The sequence below is a fragment of the Amblyomma maculatum genome, chromosome 4, assembly GCF_055883805.1.
Source record: "Amblyomma maculatum isolate TAMU_Amacu chromosome 4, ASM5588380v1, whole genome shotgun sequence".
Lineage (NCBI taxonomy): Eukaryota > Metazoa > Arthropoda > Arachnida > Ixodida > Ixodidae > Amblyomma > Amblyomma maculatum.
The window spans coordinates 149,211,808-149,230,948 of record NC_139347.1 but is presented as its reverse complement, the minus strand read 5'-3'; the positions used below and the strand labels follow the sequence as shown (position 1 = coordinate 149,230,948).

General features: G+C 43.5%; 2 protein-coding genes across 9 annotated transcripts in view; one reads left to right on the top strand and one right to left on the bottom strand.

Moving 5' to 3' along the window:
- LOC146193286 (phospholipase A1-like) overlaps positions 1 to 19,141 on the top strand; it is a 230,302-nt gene that overhangs the window by 160,622 nt on the left and 50,539 nt on the right. The window lies entirely within an intron of this gene.
- Positions 7,216 to 19,141, bottom strand: part of LOC146193287 (uncharacterized) — a 35,126-nt gene continuing 23,200 nt past the window's right edge. For all 7 annotated transcript variants that reach the window (XM_084602657.1, XM_084602658.1, XM_084602661.1 and 4 more), the window contains one exon: positions 7,216 to 9,645. In XM_084602657.1, the coding sequence (XP_084458783.1) occupies positions 8,582 to 9,645 (1,064 nt within the window). In that variant the 3' untranslated portion in view covers positions 7,216 to 8,581. The remainder of the gene's footprint in view (positions 9,646 to 19,141) is intronic.

Genomic DNA, 19,141 nt, shown 5'->3' with positions numbered 1-19,141 from the left:
TAATTGTCCCGCAGACTGTCCTGGTCATAGTTGCAAACATCTACTTTCCCACTGGTGTCCATGGGACAGATTGTTGAGAAGCTTTGCTGAGAATTAAAATGTTGTTTTGGCTGAGCATTTCAATTCCCATCATGTCATATGGGGTTTCAAAACAGACTATATTGGGCAGTTACTTTAGTCTTGGTTGTCAAGAAATGATGCACAATGTTATAATAGTCATGTCTATACTTATTTGAGTAAATTCTCATTTAGCTACTGATGTAACAATAGCTACAAATGGTATTGGAGTATAATCGGAGAAGCCTTCAGGTCCTCTGTTCCTTCTGATAAATCGAATCGCGATCCTAAAGTATTGTCATCAGTGTTAGACGGAACTTGTTGTTCAGGCTGCAATTAGAAACAAGACTCCTTCGAGCTGGTGAAATGAAGCATGCGAAAAGGCCTATCGTCTGAGGAAACCCGCATGGAAGTGCCTAGACCATAACGTTTTTTTTTATAGCTTTGTTTAAAAGAACAATGTCCAAGGCTAAAGAGGAATATAATGCGTATCTGAATACCTTTTTGTCTAACCCAGTCAACCGGAAATCTCGTTGTAGATACATGGAATGCACAAAAGTTTTGCGTTCCTTTCATACCACCCAGTCCACTTATTTGTCTGCAAAGATGAATTTGATCAATTGGAACGAATTGTCCAAGGCCTTGCGGCGCGCTATCAAGCGCGCACTATCTTCAACCCGATTGCAGTTTGGTGCAAACTTCACTTAGGTAACTATATCTGAAATAATGTCTGCAGTTAATTGCCTGCAATCGGCTTCCCCTGGAGTTGACAGACTATCAGTTACCACGCTTAAAATACTATTCAAAGGCTTTGGCTCGGAACTATTGCAGATTGTGAATTGCTCTACGAAAAAATCTTGAATTCCACAATTTTGGAAAAAATCGAAAATAATTTTATTGCTTAAAGTCCATGGAAAGGTTTTGATCTCGACAATATTCAGCCGATCGCTATCACTTCAAATTTAGTTAAGCTTATAGAATGGTGATTCTAATCTCGTCTCACGGATCATGTTCTATCCTTTCAAGCCTTTAGCGAGGCTCAGATTGCATTCCGACAGGGATGCTAGATTTGGAGCGCACACGCAGGCTTGGAGAGTCGTATCAGGGTTGTCATTACAAAAAGAAGTTTCAGCTCTAGCAACTTTAGATATTGCCAAGGCGTATGAGAGCGTAGAATACAGCATTTTCCTTCCTAAACTAGCTGGTCTAAATCCTTCGTTATACATACTTGCGTGGATTAGGAAATTTTTAAAGGGTAGATTATTCTTTTGCACAGAGGGTGCAATAAATTCGAACACTTACTCCCATTCAGGAGGTGTACCACAAGGAGCAGTCCTCTTGCCGTTATTGTTCAATATACTAAGGCGTGACATTCCTATTCACCCGGTCGTCAAAGTTTATGGGTATGCAGGCGATATTAATTTTTTTGCTTCATCACAAACATTCACAACTTGCATTTGTTGCTAGCTTATCTAAATGCCCTGGAAGTCTTGCTGGACAGCCTAAGGCTGACTTTAAATACCAACAAATCTGCCATCCTAGTATTCCCACCGACAACCCCCGTTAATATTTCTTTTTCTTATCATTTTGTCCTAATCCCGCAGGTAGATTCTATTGAATATTAGGGTATATTATACGACCCACAGTTATACTGGAGGCTCCAAATTAGAAGTCTTGTGCATAAAGGCCGGTTGATAAAAATCAGCAACAAGAAATATGCATCGGGGAATTCTGCTCTTGCTTTAAAGACCTGCGTACGATCCATATGTGCATTTGGTTCCATTCTGGTCTCTGAGTGCCCAAGGTACAAGCTTGAATCCCTGTTTGTTTTGGAATGACCTGCTGCGCGCCTTTGTTAGGTCTGTCCAAATCAGTGAACAATGCTTTGCTATACTTGGAAGCGCGGATACCTAATCTAAATTCGCTGTTAAAGCTTCTCACTGTGCGAACATATTTAAGGTCTTTGGAGCCTGTCCCTGGAGTGGGTAACCCCATATTTGCTTCGATCCCATTATACTTATTTGATAATATTTGGCCTAGGTATAAGCTTCATCAGGTTGTGTTTACTAATTCCCTGTTTTCAAAACTTTCCGTATCAATAACCTTTTTAGTACACGTTAACCACCCGTGGCCTGATACTACAATCTCATTTGATGACATCCTGCCAGGATATGTTAAGCATTTGCCTGCCAATGTATTAAATGCCCTTATATAGGATTATTTAGACACTTTTCCGAGCCATATAGCCATTTTTACAGATGCCACCCAACAGAATGAAAAAGCAGCAATTGGAATAAACTCCCATGCTCTTGACTGGCGTTATTCATTTCGGGTCCCAACTATACGCCGACGCTAATTTTCGCTGCTGAGTTTCTGGTCTTTGAGTTGGCCTTGACAAAAATTCCTAGTAATTTTTCAAAGTTTATTTTTCTCCCTGACGCTGTATCTGTGCAGGCATCACTCGAAAATTAGAGGGACACTTTAATTTGCCGTTCACTTCATTTTTTTATTCCTCCTCACATCGCAGATTTGCATTTTCATTGGGTTCCTGGTCAAAGTGGTATTACATCTAATGAAAAGTAAACTTTTCTAGCAAAATCCCCTCTTGGTGGACTTCTTGTTCCGTGCATGCCTAATACTTTCTACTTAACTTTAGCACGATTTTTCAAAAATTTCCAGTGTCTCCATCACCTCAGTCACGAGCCTCTCCTTTCTGCGCCAGATTACCAACACCTCAGATGGCCTTGGCGTGGCCGCATGTGTAGTTCAAGGCTATGTGAAGTGTCTATAACTTTCCTGCGCTGTATATTACAGAAACAAAATATGTATTGATGTCGTTCGGGGCTACGCGCTACTAACTTGTGTGAGTCTTGCAAACAAATTGAATTCATAGATCATTTTTACCTCTCCGGCCGGAGGTTCGCATCTCTCCGCAAAATTGCCTAAGCGACTCCCCTTTCGAGATTAGGCCTTCCACTAACCATTCCAGTTCTCCTCTCCTTTGGGGCAAGCATCAAGGGATATGCCTTAAAACCAGTCTGTGATTCTATTCATGATAACATAATTTAAACAGGCAGATTCCTATGATAGGTATGACTTTATTACTTTTTCTTTTCCTTCTTATTTTTTACAAGTTCTATTTTAACAACCATATTTATCTGCTTGCTCCAGTACTTATTCATATATATTTACAACCTAAAAAGCACTCTGGCCAATACCCCACAGTGGGTATGGGCCATTTTGTATGAGATCATCGTCATCATCAGCGTGGCACTGTGTTCCATATGCCGGGAAAGAGATGAAGAAGGATGACAGGAGATAAGGCGCAGAGTGCCGCTGCCTAGGTCGAAACAGCAGTGGCTGTAGGGCTGATTGAAAACAAGAGCAGGCGACGGACCGAGGAAAATAAAGAACAGCGTGTCGAGCGGTTGGAAAAGCGACGTATGAGTGACGCAGCAAGACGGGTGCGTTTTGACTGCTGAGAACTTGGAATGTTACGATGAGGTTAACCATGTAAGCAAAGTGGACCTTGACATTCGGGTGAGTGAGTCAGCGTCGCTGCACAGGCAATCCATTCGGAAGTGTGTGCAGATTGAAACCATGCAACTGAACGCGTGGAAACCAAGGCTCACTACTTCACTGATCATCGGAGCGTCTCTATTGGGATAAATGTTCTTTAAGCCGTTACCTAACTTGCGTGCTCTACTATAAGCTGAACAGGAACGTAGGTAGGGGCTGTAGCTCTCGCTACATCATTAGGCTTAACTGTAGTTACACAACAGCTAATTTATAGGTCAATGTCCAGAAAATGAGCGGTAAAATGTGAAGATCTGAGTTTGGTGGAAATTATTAACAACCGAGCAAATATGCGATTATTCATGAGTTGAAGTTTCCAATCAAACACAATCGTCGTATGTCTCCAGCCCTCTTCTCCTAAATAGACGTAGTCCAGAACTGCAGGCAATCAGAACTCTTACCCGACATCTAATATTGTTATATTACACTACATCAGCTCTGAAGTCAGCTTACGCATATGAGAAATAAGGTACGCACTTGAACGTGATATACTTAGCCACATTTCCTTCAGGCAATAATCTGATATTCACACTACTGAGCGTTTCTGAAGAGCACTTCTCTATTAGTTAGGAGCCCTTTCGTGTTATGATAACATAGCTTCAATCCCCATGTCATTCCCGATCTAGTTAGAGAACCATAATGATCGTCAAATCACCGTGCTGAATCTATGAGTTTAAAAATTGATATGATAAATTTCACTCCGGTGTTGGCTAAAGCTGCGCGTAAGTGCTTCTCAGCCAATACATTTCTAAACGCTATCGGTAGTGGTGCAGCTGTTCTAATGCAAAGATGCCAGCTCAGGATATATTATTTTGGACTGGAATATATTATAGAATATATTACGTTGGACTGGCTGCTAGCTGATTTTTTGGCATTCGTACCCGCAACCAGTAAAACCACTTGAGTAGAATGACATCCAATCCTTACGAAATACGCAGGCCTTTATTGATAGAAATCAAGCAAGCGCATTCCGCAAATGCTGCATGTGGTTCTTCTAATAGAAAGAGTAGCAGCTTGTCTAGCCATATTGGATTAATTTCCTATGGGCCTGCTATGCCCCCTTTCTTTAACTGCTTAATTCGTGAGAGGTCTCCGAATAAGTATGCTACGGCTCAGTTTTACACTCCGTCTAATTCTCTTCGTTTCCATTATTACGCGTCAAATCAATAACTACTACTGTCGAAGTCCCGCGGTCACTTAGGAGCACCCGAGGAGCGCCATGACGCAATAAAATTGATCGCAAAAAGAAATTTGCTGTCTCAGAAAGGTGCTGTCTCAGCGTAGCGTGTAAGGTGGTCGACAGCTGTTTAACCCAATGGTTACCCCCATCGGAGAGAGGTAGGGGACCATACAAGTCGATTCCGACTACGTCGAATGGCGTGGCGGGACAGGAAATAGGTTGTAAGAGGCCTAGCCGCCTATATTTTGGTTTCCGCTAAAAGTGCATGGGTAACTGTGCATTTATTACAAAATTACTCCGCAGTTATATTGCAACGATTGTGGTTCATCCCCACGCTCGCCTTACACCGTTGAAGCCAACCGTACGCCGGGTCCATATGCCAAAAACCCGTGGAGATCGCCGCCCAGCTCTGCCCCAGCCCTTTTTGCTCAGACCCGACCAGCCGCTGTCCCCAGCCTGGTCCCCAGCCCTGACCACAACACACGACGACCAGGAAGAGCCCAAAGCCGACCCTACCCACCCTACCGACCCCATGAACGAAGCGACCTCACGACCACTCGAGAGAAGACAGCACCCCCGCCCAAGCCGTTCGGCGTATCCATGATCCTTGGCCTTCGGCAAACGTTGAAGATTGGACTTGATGCTCCGGTGCAAGCATTCTTCCCATGTTTGCATTCATTGTGGTGTCCAACGTTTTATGTCCCAATCCTGTGTCTGTGTTCATCGTCACGTCATGCATTGAATTTCTAGCAATCAATCAGGACGATCGCTCGCTGGCCGCGGGTAATGCTAGGAAGATGACGAAGCGGGCAGTGGCGCAGGGCGGAACGCTCAGGCTAGGCCCGCTGGCCATTAAAGCATATTTTATCATCATGTCATCACGTCGTTCTGTTTCTGTTGTGTCGCCGTGTTCCATCGTTTGCCATGCCACCACGTAACAATATGTAGGACATCCAAGAACCGGCGGCAAAGGTCTTACACTGCCACATTACAATAATTGCATAGGTAATATAGGGTAGCAGCAGATAGGAAGGGGCATTTTGACCAGGTTTTTAGCATTACACTGACTATAAGGGCAGAACAGTGGACAAACAGGGCCGTTGTATGAAGTATAATGCAGTGTCAATGCCAATGTGGGCGGAACAGAGGACGAACGGGCCACCATTGATAGTGTAAATGAGTAGCACTGCCAATATGGGGATTGCAAAGGTGAGGTAGGGCCATCATAGCAAGTGCCAGAGAGTGGCATTGCCTATATTGGAAAAGTATTGTAGGGATTGACTTTGCCAAGACTTTGACATCTATTTTTCTAATATCGGTTATTTTCTTGTGCAGCCTGGGACATCGCGCTTTAAGTTTTCGTTGCTTTCCCAGCATGAGCTGCAGTATTTTGTCCTGGTGTGTTAGCCTCTGCTGGTAAAAACGGCAACTGTCCACGTCTGTCACCGTCGTCAAATCTTGGCCAAGGTCCTATAGCTATGCAATATTGTTTCTTGAAGCACTCGAAATTTGCTCGGTAAAGCTACTTTCATTGATGAAGCAGCTGCTGAAGGAAGCTTAACAGCTGCATACATAAAACGGCTCCAAACAGTCTGAGTGAGAGCCTGAAAAGGTTTCTCTGCTCTTTCACTGCTGAACTATGCACAAAGCAACTTTGCATTGCATCAAATATTATTTTAAATCGCTGCGCTCTCAATCCTTATTTATGAGTCAATACAAATTCTTCTCTTTACTTTATAACTGTCAGAACACCATAAAACAAACATTTACCTAGTTTTAACTTTAACCAGGTGCAACGCCTGGCTAAGAAAGCTTCAGTATCAGGGTCAGTTGCAGTAATTATTGCAAACCACATAGCAAGCAGTAAGCGGATACTTCTTAGTGGGCAAATACTGAGAGGGAGCTAGCCTATAAGTTAAAGAGTGAAAAGAGTGGCAGATGGCTTCATGTGCGACAGCAGTGTAAACCACATTTACCATGATAAAGGAAGCGGGGCCTATATGAGCACATCACGCTCTGCTGGAATTATTTTTGTTAAAACCTGTTGTCAGTGCTGATTTAAACGACACATTGGACACCATTTAGGCACAGCATAGCCATACTCGCGGTGAGATTATGGCTGCTAGAAAGGACAATAGTATAAAAAACGGCATTAAAACGAACCATTCTTAAGACGTACACCAAGCAACATTTTATTCAAAAAATGACCCATTTCTAAAACCTGTTACCTCTAGTAAGTAAACCCGTTAAAACAATGCTCAAATTGTTATTTTTCTCATTGCTGCTGTTCTGAGCTCTTGATTGCATTGTAAAACGTATTTATGGGTGAACATTTTGTCCTATTCTTGTCCCATTTTTTTTACTACACTACCTGTGTCACATTAAGTTCAGTGACAATCATGACATAGTGAATTAAGCATCTTTATTCTTCGTAAGGTGTTTTTCTCGCGATGAACGTATAATTCGGTTCAGTCATAGAATAGATGACTGCTACATATCACCCAACATCTAGCTTGCAGAAATATATTGAGGTTACGATTTCCTGTCGACAGTAATTTTCCTAATATCTGCGTGATGCTTTAAGGATAAAAAAAAAGATGAATAAATAAACTTATTTAAATGCCGAAACCTTCCGCATAAAGTTTCTCCAATATTATAAGAGTTATGCACACAAAACAAAAAGATTCTTTTGAAGGCGACATCCTTCCCCTTTTAAAGAAGATTGCTAGCAACAATTTAAATCGTACAATGATCGTTTTCGATAGTTATATTCTTACACAACGCAAAGAATAACACTGTTTTTCATTTCACCCATAATGTGCCAGGACAGGACTACAGGCGGAGCATGAAACATATACAAAATTTCTGTTTTACTCAATGAATAATAAACAAAATGGAAACATTTCCCGAATTTGCAAAACCTTACACACGGAGAACTCAGGTCAAGTTGGCCTATTCTATTCCAGTTATTGCATTTTCCACTTATGCGCTTACACACTGGGCACACATTGTTTTGTAAATGCTCCATTAACGCCATCCGTCGTAGTGTTGTGATTGTCTCCCGTAAGCCTGTCAACGCGCAAGTGATTTTCACCCTGCTCCATGAAGGATCAGGTAAGGCTGAATGACTTAGAACAACACATGTTAAAACACTGACGCCTGAGAGGTTAACACTCTAAAAAGTAAGGAGTATCCTTCTCATTGGACTTTCTGTAAATTTGTAGCCATTTTTGGAATTTGCCATATTACGAACGATTTCGCAGAAATTTCATAATAGAACTCCACAGGAGCCGCTGCTGACCACAGTTATTCCATGCAATTCATTTCATTCATCTCCATTATTCTTTCCCCAGATTAGGCTTAGAGCTTCCGCACACTTCTCGTTTGAGAGGCCTGGTCATTGTTCTCAACACTGCAGGTGCCCTTACATAAAACGTTTTAGGCATGGCAGTACAACGCTTCCCCGCTTGGCGCACAATGCACACCTGTAAAATGGTCTGATAAAGCAGCATAATACAGCAAGCAGCAAGGGCTGAAATAATTGTTTTTCATGTTTTTAAATGGCAAGTGCTGTTTTCTTTTGACATGCCCTTTAACCGTGCTGGCATAAGACGACTTTGCAAAGGTCATGAGGTGTTTGCAATTGAGCCGATAAATACATATTCAAATAATTACTCTTGACAACACGGTATTCGGGGTATTGAGTAGGTGATAACATTGTGTAAATGAAGTTATAGGTTCTTAAATGCATTAAAAAGATAATGAAGGTCACCTCCTCAATTTTTGTTTCTGCATTTTCTTTGCTATGGCCTGAGCATGCTGGATACCAAGATAAATGGGCCTATCTTCTCCTGAGAAGAGTTTCTTTAATTGAGAACTTTGAAGAAACTTGCCATATTTATTCAATAACAATTTTTTTGCGGCCTTTGTGTTAGCTGAACTGGTACCGCAGGATGCGTCATCAACAATAGTGGTCCGGTACCCTAGCTTCATGGCATGCAGTGCAGTGGATTTCACGCAAATATCATATGCTATGCCACAGATAACGACGTCTGTTATGCCTCGTGCTAATAGCTCTGTGTGAAGTTTCGTTTGCCGTCCCCCGTCGTTATCCCAGAATGCAGAATAGCTGTCTACATCTGGATCCATTCCTTTGCGAATCAAAAGAGATCCTTTAATCAGCACCAGGTCCTTGTGCAGCTCTGCCCCCCAGGTATTTTGAACGCAATGCTGAGGCCAGAGAGTTTGTTCCTTAAATTGCAGATATGTTGTATTGTCAGCAAACCGTACAGTATCAAACACCTTGATATCGGGAGCGCTGAAATTGTTACGACAATACAACTTTCGCAAATGTATGTTTTCAAAGAACGAGATGTGATTCTTTGGGTGCCAGTCTTGCGTATAGACTACCATATTCCATGGAAGACTTTTCGCAATGTCGTTAATAACAGGCACAATGCATTCGGGGTTCCTATTATCGGAAATATTTCTCACTGAAAGAGTCCCATCAATAAAATCATTTTGCACGTCAACTATTAGGATGGCGAACTTTGGAGAAAGTATAACTTGTACCCACTCTTTCCACATCTTTTCAAACTCTGGTACAGATATTACCCCGTCACCATTTGTATCAAAAGTATTAAACAGCGATTTGTGGACACGAACGGTTGAATAACTTCGAAAATCTGTGAAGAGTAAGTTCAGAAAGCGACGGAATTGCTTTTTTGATAATTCTTTGGCGTTTCTGTTGTCCCAGTATGATGACAGCGTCCTCTGCTTCAGATCGAACTTCTTCATTCCGTATGATGTGTTCATGGCGATAACGGGCCCACCTGAAAAAAAAAATTGCATTCTGTTTTCATGCTTTGCAATGTAGAAAATATGCTCAATATTGGCGAATGTTGTGCCCTCTAAAAATTATGTAGCGCAGCGAAACTTCTATAAGATCAAGTAAAAATTCTTTTTATCATAGTCTCTACATAAAAAGCCATTGCAAATAGTGCAACTTCGTTAAACACGCAATATCGGACTCATAATAGAGCTATGCCTGCCTCTGAAATGGTGGCTGGCGAAGCCCTAAAGTGAGGTAAAACACTTCAAATGAAGCAAAAACCTGGAAAATAACAATGGTTATCACCTTCCATGCTATTGAGATAGCTGTATGCATCGAACCCATTTGGAATACGTCCGGTTCAAACAGGTCGAATAGCATCTGCTTCAACATATATATTCCGCTGTGACTGCTAAACGTCTCTGTTGCAATTTTCTTCAGTATTTACACAACACACTACTACCAAAAAAACCTACTAGGTTTCAGCGCTGCTGAACCAAATATTGAGCGAAAGCATTAGCAGCGGGTGACCGAGCGTTCTTCTACTTCTCTTTTTCTTCTTCCTCAGCCCTCATATAAAGCCCCGCTTTAGCCAACCGATATGAACGTGCCTTAGTGGCCTATAGGGGTAATGTGAATGCCAGGGTCCTAGCAGGCCGATTCTGACATAACCGTCTCATGTGAAACCAGAGACCCAAGTTGGCAGCTCCTGCCAGCTTGGGGTCGTCTAAAGGGTCGGCTAAAGGCCAAAGGTTAATGGTGGTCATCGCCGTTCCACGCTGAAGACTGAAACTGCGAGGAGTATTGCTTTCGCAATAAAACCTTGCGTCCGAGGCAACGTAAATTTTATATCATATCTTCCATTAACGGTGGCTCGATGTAAGAGGGTAAGAAAGTCTAATTTTCTTGTCACTGGGAAGACAAAACGCGGCTCCTTTTCTCTGCACCATCTGTGTTAAGCACTGCGTTGGGTAACCGCCTTTCAACTTCTCTTGTTTGATGCCTTTATAGGCACTATATTAGCATGTTCATATTGCATTCAATTACTTTTCAAATGCATTCGGCAGTGCTTATTAAGTTGATATAAACATCAAACCGGTATTATTCGTTATGGTATTAAGGTATAAGGTATGGTTTAAGGTATTATTCCATTAGAGAGCATTTCACCGAGTTTGCAGACATGCGAAGCATGCACAGGTGGGTTGAGTAACTGCTATGACTGCGACGTTCACCGACTAGAGAATTAAGATCAAGGCCTTTATAGGCTCATAATTTTGCGTCCCTCCCTCCATTCGCCGAAACTGTCACACTCCCCCTGTCAATGAAATGGCGACCAGTGTTCTGCATAAAAGTTAAAATATTATCCTTCGCGGCTAAGGGAACTGCTACACCTCTTATCGCCTGCCGAGCACGTTAAGCTACTAAGAAACGCAGGAATTTTTGTCATTAAAAAAAAAAAACTAGAACATTGGTAGACAGAACAGAACACTTACACCCCACTTGATGGAGTGTTAATGAAACCTTTACAATTTGAAAGTCCATTTATTATGCAAATCCATTGAGGTGAATCACTTCCGTTCAGTTCAGTCGTTCAGTCGTATCCAACTCTTCGTGACCCTATGGACCATATCACGCCACGCTTTCCGGCCTCTCACTATCTTCCTAACATAACTTCATCTGCAACGCCTCGAGGATGCCATCTAACCATCGCGTCCACTGCCTACCTCTTCTCCGGTAACCCTCAACCTTTACCAACATCAAATCTTTCTCCAGCGACTCCTCCCTTCTCATCAGATGACCAAAGTAGCTAAGCTTTGACTTTATACTTTGACCCTCCAATGATCAGTCAGGGTTTATGGTCGATAATATCGACTGATTTCATCTTCTGGCCGTCCAAGGAACTCTCAAGAGTCTCCGCCAGAACCAAAATTCAAACGCGTCAGTTCTTGGGCGGTCAGCCTTCTTCACAGTCCAACTCTCGCATCCATACATCACAACTGGAAAGACCATAGCACGAGTTATACGGATCTTGGTTGGCAGACTAATGTCTCTGCTCTTTACTAGGTGGTAAAGGCTAACCAGTGCTCTCTTTCCCATAAGCAGGCGTCTCCTAATTTCATGGCTGCAGTCTCCTTCCGAGGTAATCTTGGAGCCCAAGAAGAGAAACTCTGTCACAGCTTCCACTTCTTGTCCATTGATGCTCCAGGACTTGATAGGGCAAGACGCTATGATCTTTGTCTTTTTGATGTTCAGTTTAAGCCCAAATTTCTCACTCTCTTCTTGTACGCGCATCACAAGTCTATTGAGTTCCACTTCACTTTATGCTAATAATGTGGTATCATCCGCATATCTAAGGTTATTGATACGTTTCCCAGCAACCTTCACTCCAGCTGAACTCGTCCAGACGTTTCGTCATGATGCACTCAGCATATAGGTTAAATAGGCAGGTTGAGTCACTTAGTCTATTGAAAACATTTCTGATATAAACAATATTCTCAATGAAGCATTGCCTCGGAGGGACAACATTCATATAAGAATTTCTAACTGCCAATTGTACCTTCCGCAGACTGTGCAGATCCAGTAGCATAAACATATAAAAAAGTCTGCTGGCCTTTTTTCAAACCGAGACCTGCGAGACCATAACGGCAAATCTTTTTTTTAAATTTCCTTGGCGGATGCCTCATCAAAAAATCGCGTCTAAGCACCCAAGAAAGATGTGTTCAGTAGTGATGGCATACCGCGAGACTTTGACGTCGTCACCTGGTGACGTCATGACTAATAGTGATGTGATGACCAGAAATAACGTTCTGATTCCGTAAACTCCGGTGCTGTCTAATAACCGGAACTGACGTCATAAAGACGTCACATCGGGTCATGGCGTCATGACGCCACAGGCGGTGCGGTTCTCGCACATACGAAGCTCACCGATCCAAGCGTCCGATCCAAGAGGACATGCGGCGCCTTTCATTTGGCGGTTACTCGAACGCCGCTCCACACAGCATACAGGTGCACACGCAACAGTGACGGAGACTGGTGGCTGCTGGCCCTACGGTGGCTGGGACAGATTGGCACTCTGCTACTTACGGCAGGGGATAGCCTGCAACCATAATCTTATCTATTGCAGGACGTCATTGCACCCGCTACAGTTTCGGTGGTGTACGACGGCTGTTGCGACGCGCGTCCTTTTCCCTCTCTTCCTTTTGTTTATGTTCTCTTCTGTTCGCACGAGGCAGCGAAGGTGGCTTAGCTACAGAGCCAGTAGCAGGCCCGTGCATTTTCTTTTCCTTATACCTTCAGTCGCAACCATGCACACGCAGCACAGAAGGCACCCCGCCAGGGTGGGAGCTAGGGCGGTCGACTACTGTGCTCAGGGATGCGGGGTCGATACCCGGCATCAGCGGCCCCTTTTCAGTGGTATCAAAACGCAAGGCGCTAGCGCGATGTGCAGTATCTGTGCACGTTAAACAACCCATGGTGGTGGAAATTTCCGGAACCCTTCACATTAACCTCTCCTGGCCTGAGTAGTTTGGGACGTTAATACCCAATCATCAACAAAAATCCGGCAGCACAGCAGGCATCAGCAGAGTTTCCGATAGGTTTGCAAATAATAATAATTGCAGTACTAATACTAATAGTTGTTTTCTACATACGTTGAGGACAACACAGAGGGCTGTGGAACGAAAAATGATAGGGATAACGTTAAGAGATAGGAAGCGTGCAGAGTGGGTGAGAGAAATAACTCATGCTACTGACATTCTAGCGGAAATTAAGAAGAAATAGGCATGGGCAGGACATGTAGTGCGAAGAGAAGATAACCGATGGTCGCTTAGGGTAACAAACAGGTTTCGAAGGGAAGGAAAGCATAGCAGGGGGCGGCAGAAAGTTAGGTGGCCGGATGAGGTTAAGAATTTCGCAGCGGTGAAGTGGATGCAGCTAGCACAGAACCGGGTTAATTAGAGAAATATGGGGCAGGCCTTCGCCCTGCAGTAGGTAAAGTCAGGCTGACTGTGATGATGATGACTAGCAATAATAATAATCAATAACAATAATCAGTTAATCAATTATTTTCAATGTGCGCGAGAACAGCCATGTGGCCTTCGTGCTGCAGCACAAAAAAAAAATGCACACACAAGTTTTACACACTCAATAAAACGCAAATGAAGAAACAGATAACACATGAAATGAAGCTTAGACGAAAAGAGTCACAGAGAGAAAGGAATTAATGAGTAGCGCGTCTTGTATACACGATGAGAGAATTGTAGAGCACATCACGAAAAAATAACGGTAGATAGAGAGGAAAAAAAGGTGTCATTGACTATAGTAATATAGAATTATACATAAAATAAACAAGCACTCGAGGTACAACAGTTATGTGGTATCTAAAACACAGGTTAGAAATACAGGGAAACGCTACTAAGAAATAGTTGAACGCGGGACAGTAAGATTTGCATACCAAGTTTAATGTTAAAATATAAATAGGAAAACGGATAAAATTAATTCAAAATACAAACAGCATTGAACAGGAGAAAAAGCAAAAAGTGAAGTAACTACAAAGTTTAGGCTAGAAAGTGGAAGTTATATACGATAAAGTGCGGTTTACAATACAACGCTGTTCAGTTCAGTTCAGTCGTGTCCGACTCTTCGTGACCCTATGGACCATGTCACGCCACGTTTTTCGGCCTCTCACTATCTTGCAAACATCACACAACTTCATCTGCAGTGCCTCGAGGATGCTATCTAACCATCGCGTTCGCTGCCTACCTCTTCTCCGGCGACCCTCAACCTTTCCCAACATCAATTCTTTCTCCAGCGACTCCTTTCTTCTCATCAGATGACCAAAGTAGCTGAGCTTTAACTTTAGAATTTGACCCTCCAATGAGCAGTGAGGGTTTATGGTCGACAATATCGACTGATTTGATCTTCTGGCAGTCCAAGGAACTCTCAAGAGTCTTCGCCAGCACCACAATTCAAACGCGTCAATTCTTTGGCGGTCAGCCTTTTTCACAGTCCTACTATCGCGTCCATACATCACAACTGGAAAGACCATAGCACGAGTTATACGGATCTTGGTTGGCAGACTAATGTCTCTGCTCTTTACTAGGCGGTCAAGGCTAACCATTACTCTCTTTCCCAGAAGCAGGCGTCTCCTAATTTCATAGCTGCAGTCTCCTTCCGAGGTAATCTTGGAGCCCAAGAATAGAAAATCTGTCACAGCTTCCACTTCTTGCCCATTGATGCTCAAGGACTTGATAGGGCAAGACGCTATGATCTTTGTCATTTTAATGTTCAGTTTAAGCGCAAACTTCTCACTCTCTTCTTGTACGCGCATCAGAAGTCTCTTGATTTCCACTTCACTTTCTGCCATTAAAGTGGTATCATCCGCATATCTAAGGTTGTTGATATGTTTTCCAGCAATCTTCACTCCAGTGAAGACTCGTCCAGACCGGCCTTCCTCATGATGCACTCTGCATATAGGTTAAATAGGCAGGGCGACAGTATGCAGCCTAGCCTCACTCCTTTCTCAATCGGAAACCAATCAGTAAGACCAAGCCCAGTTCTGACTGTGGCCTCTTGCCCTTCATACAGGTTCCTGAGGAGACAGATGAGGTGAATTGGAACTCCCATCTCTTGGAAAGCTTGCCACAATCTGCTCTGATCTACGCAGTCAAACGCTTTCGCGTAATCAATAAAGCAGAAGTAGATGGGTTTTTGGAACACTCTTGCTTTTTCCATAATCCAGCGAAGGTTGGCGATTTGGTCTCTAGTTCCTATGCCCTTGCGAAACCCAGCTTGCACGTCCGGAAGCTCCCGATCCACATACTGCTGCAGCCTACCTTGGAGTATTTTCAACATCACCTTGCTAGCATGCGAAATAAACGCGATCGTTCGGTAGTTGGAACAATCTTTGGCACTGCCTTTCTTTGGAATGGGGATGTAAACTGACCTCCAATCCTGTGACCACTGCAGGGTTGTCCAAATCTTCTGACATAATGTATGCAGAATGTTAACAGCGTCATCGTTGAGGTTTTGAAGCAACTCAGCTGGAATACCATCAATTCCGTTAGCTTTGTTCTTAGCAAGGCTGGCTAAGGCCCATTCAACTTCACTCTTCAGGATGCCCGGCTCGAGATCAGTAATCACAACCGTCTTATGTTGGGTTTGCACATTCGGGTCCTTCTTGTACAGTTCTTCTGTGTATTCCTGCCACCTCTTCTTTATCTCTGAGGCTTCAGGGAGGGCCTTGCCTTGATTATCCTTTATCACGCCTAGCTTAGCACAGAAGCTTTCTTTGATATCTTTGATTGTCTTATACAGAGCTCTTGTGTTCCTTAATTGGCTGTTGTCCTCAACTGCTTGGCACTGTATGTTCAGGAAGGCATTCTTATCTCTCCTTGCTATTTTCTGAAAATCCGAATTGAGAACCTTGTATCTTTCTCTTTCCCCCATAACTTTTGCCATCCTCCTTTCCTCAGCTATTTGCAAAGCCTCTTCAGATAACCAGTTTGCTTTCTTGCATTTCTTTTGCTTTGGAACTGTGCTACGAACAACGCTACCAGCATCCAATATAAATGAAGAGAGCGATTTTTGAAAGATGTCAAGGTGAACACAAAGAGAGTTAAGCAACCTCTGTATTCTGTCCAGAGCGGAACGGGAATGAAGAAACGGAGAAACTTGACACGGTCTGAATTCTCCCATGCTCTTTCGCGGAACGCGCAGTAAGATGTAATATAAGAGCTGAGGGCACATTATGTGGCCATGAAAGAGTTTGTACAGAAACATTATATCTACTCGTGCACGACGGCAGTTAGGAGATGGAAGATTTATTGGGGTACACCTGGTGGAGCGAGAGGAGGAAGTTGCGCAAGTAAAGCGGTATCAAAATATCCGTAACAATTTTTGCTGTGCTCTGCCAACCTTGTGCAAGTTTGATTTGCAAGTGCCGTTCCAAACAACCGACGCGTACTGCAAAAGCGGCAAGCATATGGACAAGTACAGCTTTAAGAACTGAAGTTGAGTACAGAACTCTCTCGGAAGGAAAGGCGCCGTATTTGTCACCCTTGTTCTCTGTAAACACGTAGACGCCTCTTCGCTTCGCCTCTAATGAAAAGCAGTAGCTGACGCCCAGGATCAAATCCGGGAACTCCGGCACAGTAGTCGGGCGTTTTACCCCTGTACCACAGAGGCGGAGCTTACAAGAAGGAAACGGTGCGATATCTGTTACAATTCACTACGGACACCATACCCGGGCCATATGGAAAATGAGGTGGTGGTGGTAGAAACATTTACTGCCAATATTACAGACGGTGGCCGTGTTTCCCCCTACACGGCAATTGAGAGCCCCTCCTTGCACGGAGCAAAAGAAATCCCTTGAAGGGCTTTCCGAGCGAGAACACATGTATTGATCTTGAGCTGGTCCTTATAGGAAGTTGTGATGAGTAGCTTCTCCTAGTAATCTAGGGCCACCTCTGATGAAGGAGGATGAGGGAATGAGGGGCAGGTGAGTAGTGTGTGTAGAAAGTTGCCAGGTTTGCCAAAGAGTATTAACATAAGAAGAAAACTGGTCAGAAAAGCGGCCATGGATAAGGATGGCGTAAATGTCTGTGCGGGTTTGTAGCTTGCGACGATGGGCAGCTTGTGTTCTTTATTGTAAGATTCGGAGGGGGGGGGGGGGGGCGTAAATCCTCCTATTTTTGCGGTGGTAGGTAAAGATGTCACGAAAGGACAGCAGGCATTCCCCGGCATCTGAGGAAGACTGTTCCTCCCCAGCCTGGGAAGTGAGACTTCGGGCCAAGGAGTGAGCCTCCCCGTTACCGGGAAGGCCCGCATGCGCGGGTGTCCAAATAAGGGTAACGGATGTTCGGGGTTGCCAAAATGCAAAAGATGGTGGGTGTTGTAGGACACTAAACCATCGGCAAAGTTTAGAATAGCTGTTTTAGAATCCGAAATTATTTTTGCTGCGGGCGGGGATGTCATGGCTAGCGCAATGGCTGCCTCCTCCGCCTCTGTTGTAGAATCGGTGAGAATTGAGCAAGCAGAGAGAAGTTTTGCATGATTGTTAGTAACTGCCAGTACCTTGCGATGGGTGTTTGTATAAGTGGCCACATCTATATATGCTACACTGGGGTCTTCTCTGTATTGTCTGTGTAACGCTTGCGCCCTGTCTGTTCTATGTTTCCCGTCTCGTTCTGTTTTCATGTTTTTAGGAAGAGGGGTACCAAAATTTTGGAGCGAATCGCAGGAGATAATGGGGTGCCTTTGGATGGGAGTCCTTTTGGGGATGTGTGTAGAAAAGAGAGCATTGCGCGTCCTGCTGTTGTACGCGAAATGCGGGCCGTCTGGGCTAAGGTTGGAGTGAAAGTAGAGAAGAGGAGCCGCAGTCGAGGGCTACGCACCACTGCACTATCCTTATAATCGTCAATATTATAAATAATATTGACTAATTACCTATGATCATTGACCAGTTAACTAAATATTAGTGACTAACGTTCATACACCTACTACTGAATCAATACCTTTCGGTACTGAAGACAGCCTAATCACCAAGATGATTGGCAGCTGCCCCGCACGCACAGACGGAGACACCAGCGAGTCATCAGCCATAAAAGGATTTCGCTTTAAAATTCTACGGGGCTTTCTGGACCACTTAAGTGTGACGAATTGACTCGCCGGTGGAGCGCCCGTCCTCAGCAAATTAGCAGCTGCTGCGTGCGCAGCAGCTGTCAGTCATCCTGAGGATTAAGATGGTTGCAATAACTATATTTAATAATTGATGTGGTAATAGATGTATGGAACTTAATCAGTAATAAATGCTTAACTAGTCAATGAAAATTTGCTAATTAGTCAATGATTATTATTTATTAGCTTTAAGATTTAAACGCACGTAATAAGAGCAAAATAACTTCATTAAAGTTCAGGAATTTAAAAAGAGTCCTATCTGCAGGTAAACACTGCACCCGATCCCGATGGTAAACACTATGAAATGCTTGGCCATCTAACAGAATCATCTGTAGAAGCACTTCAATTTTTTTACAAAATATGGATTGTCGGAATAATCCCACAGGCTTCCCAAAAGGTGCAATTGTACCGTTCCTAATACCAGAAAAACCACTGACATCTCCGGCAAGTTATAGACATATTGCCGTCACCAGCTATCATGGTAAATCATTTCAGAGCATTCTTAATAGCAGATTAAGTTTACCCTTGAATAATATAAACATCTGGACATCCACCCATGCGGGTTTAGAAGGACATGCTCAACACATCATCTGGTTCGCCTCGAAAACACGGTCCGAGAGGCCTTTTTACACAAGCAACACTGCCTCGCAGTATTCTTTGATCTAGAGTATCTTTACGATATGACCTGCAGGTTCGAGATCTTATGCGATCTAGCCGACGTGGGGACCCGAGGCAGAAAGCTGAAAGTTCTAAATGATTTTCTATCCAGCCCTATATTTCCGGTGCGGCTTGGTACTACACTGTCAAAAAGCTTTATCCAA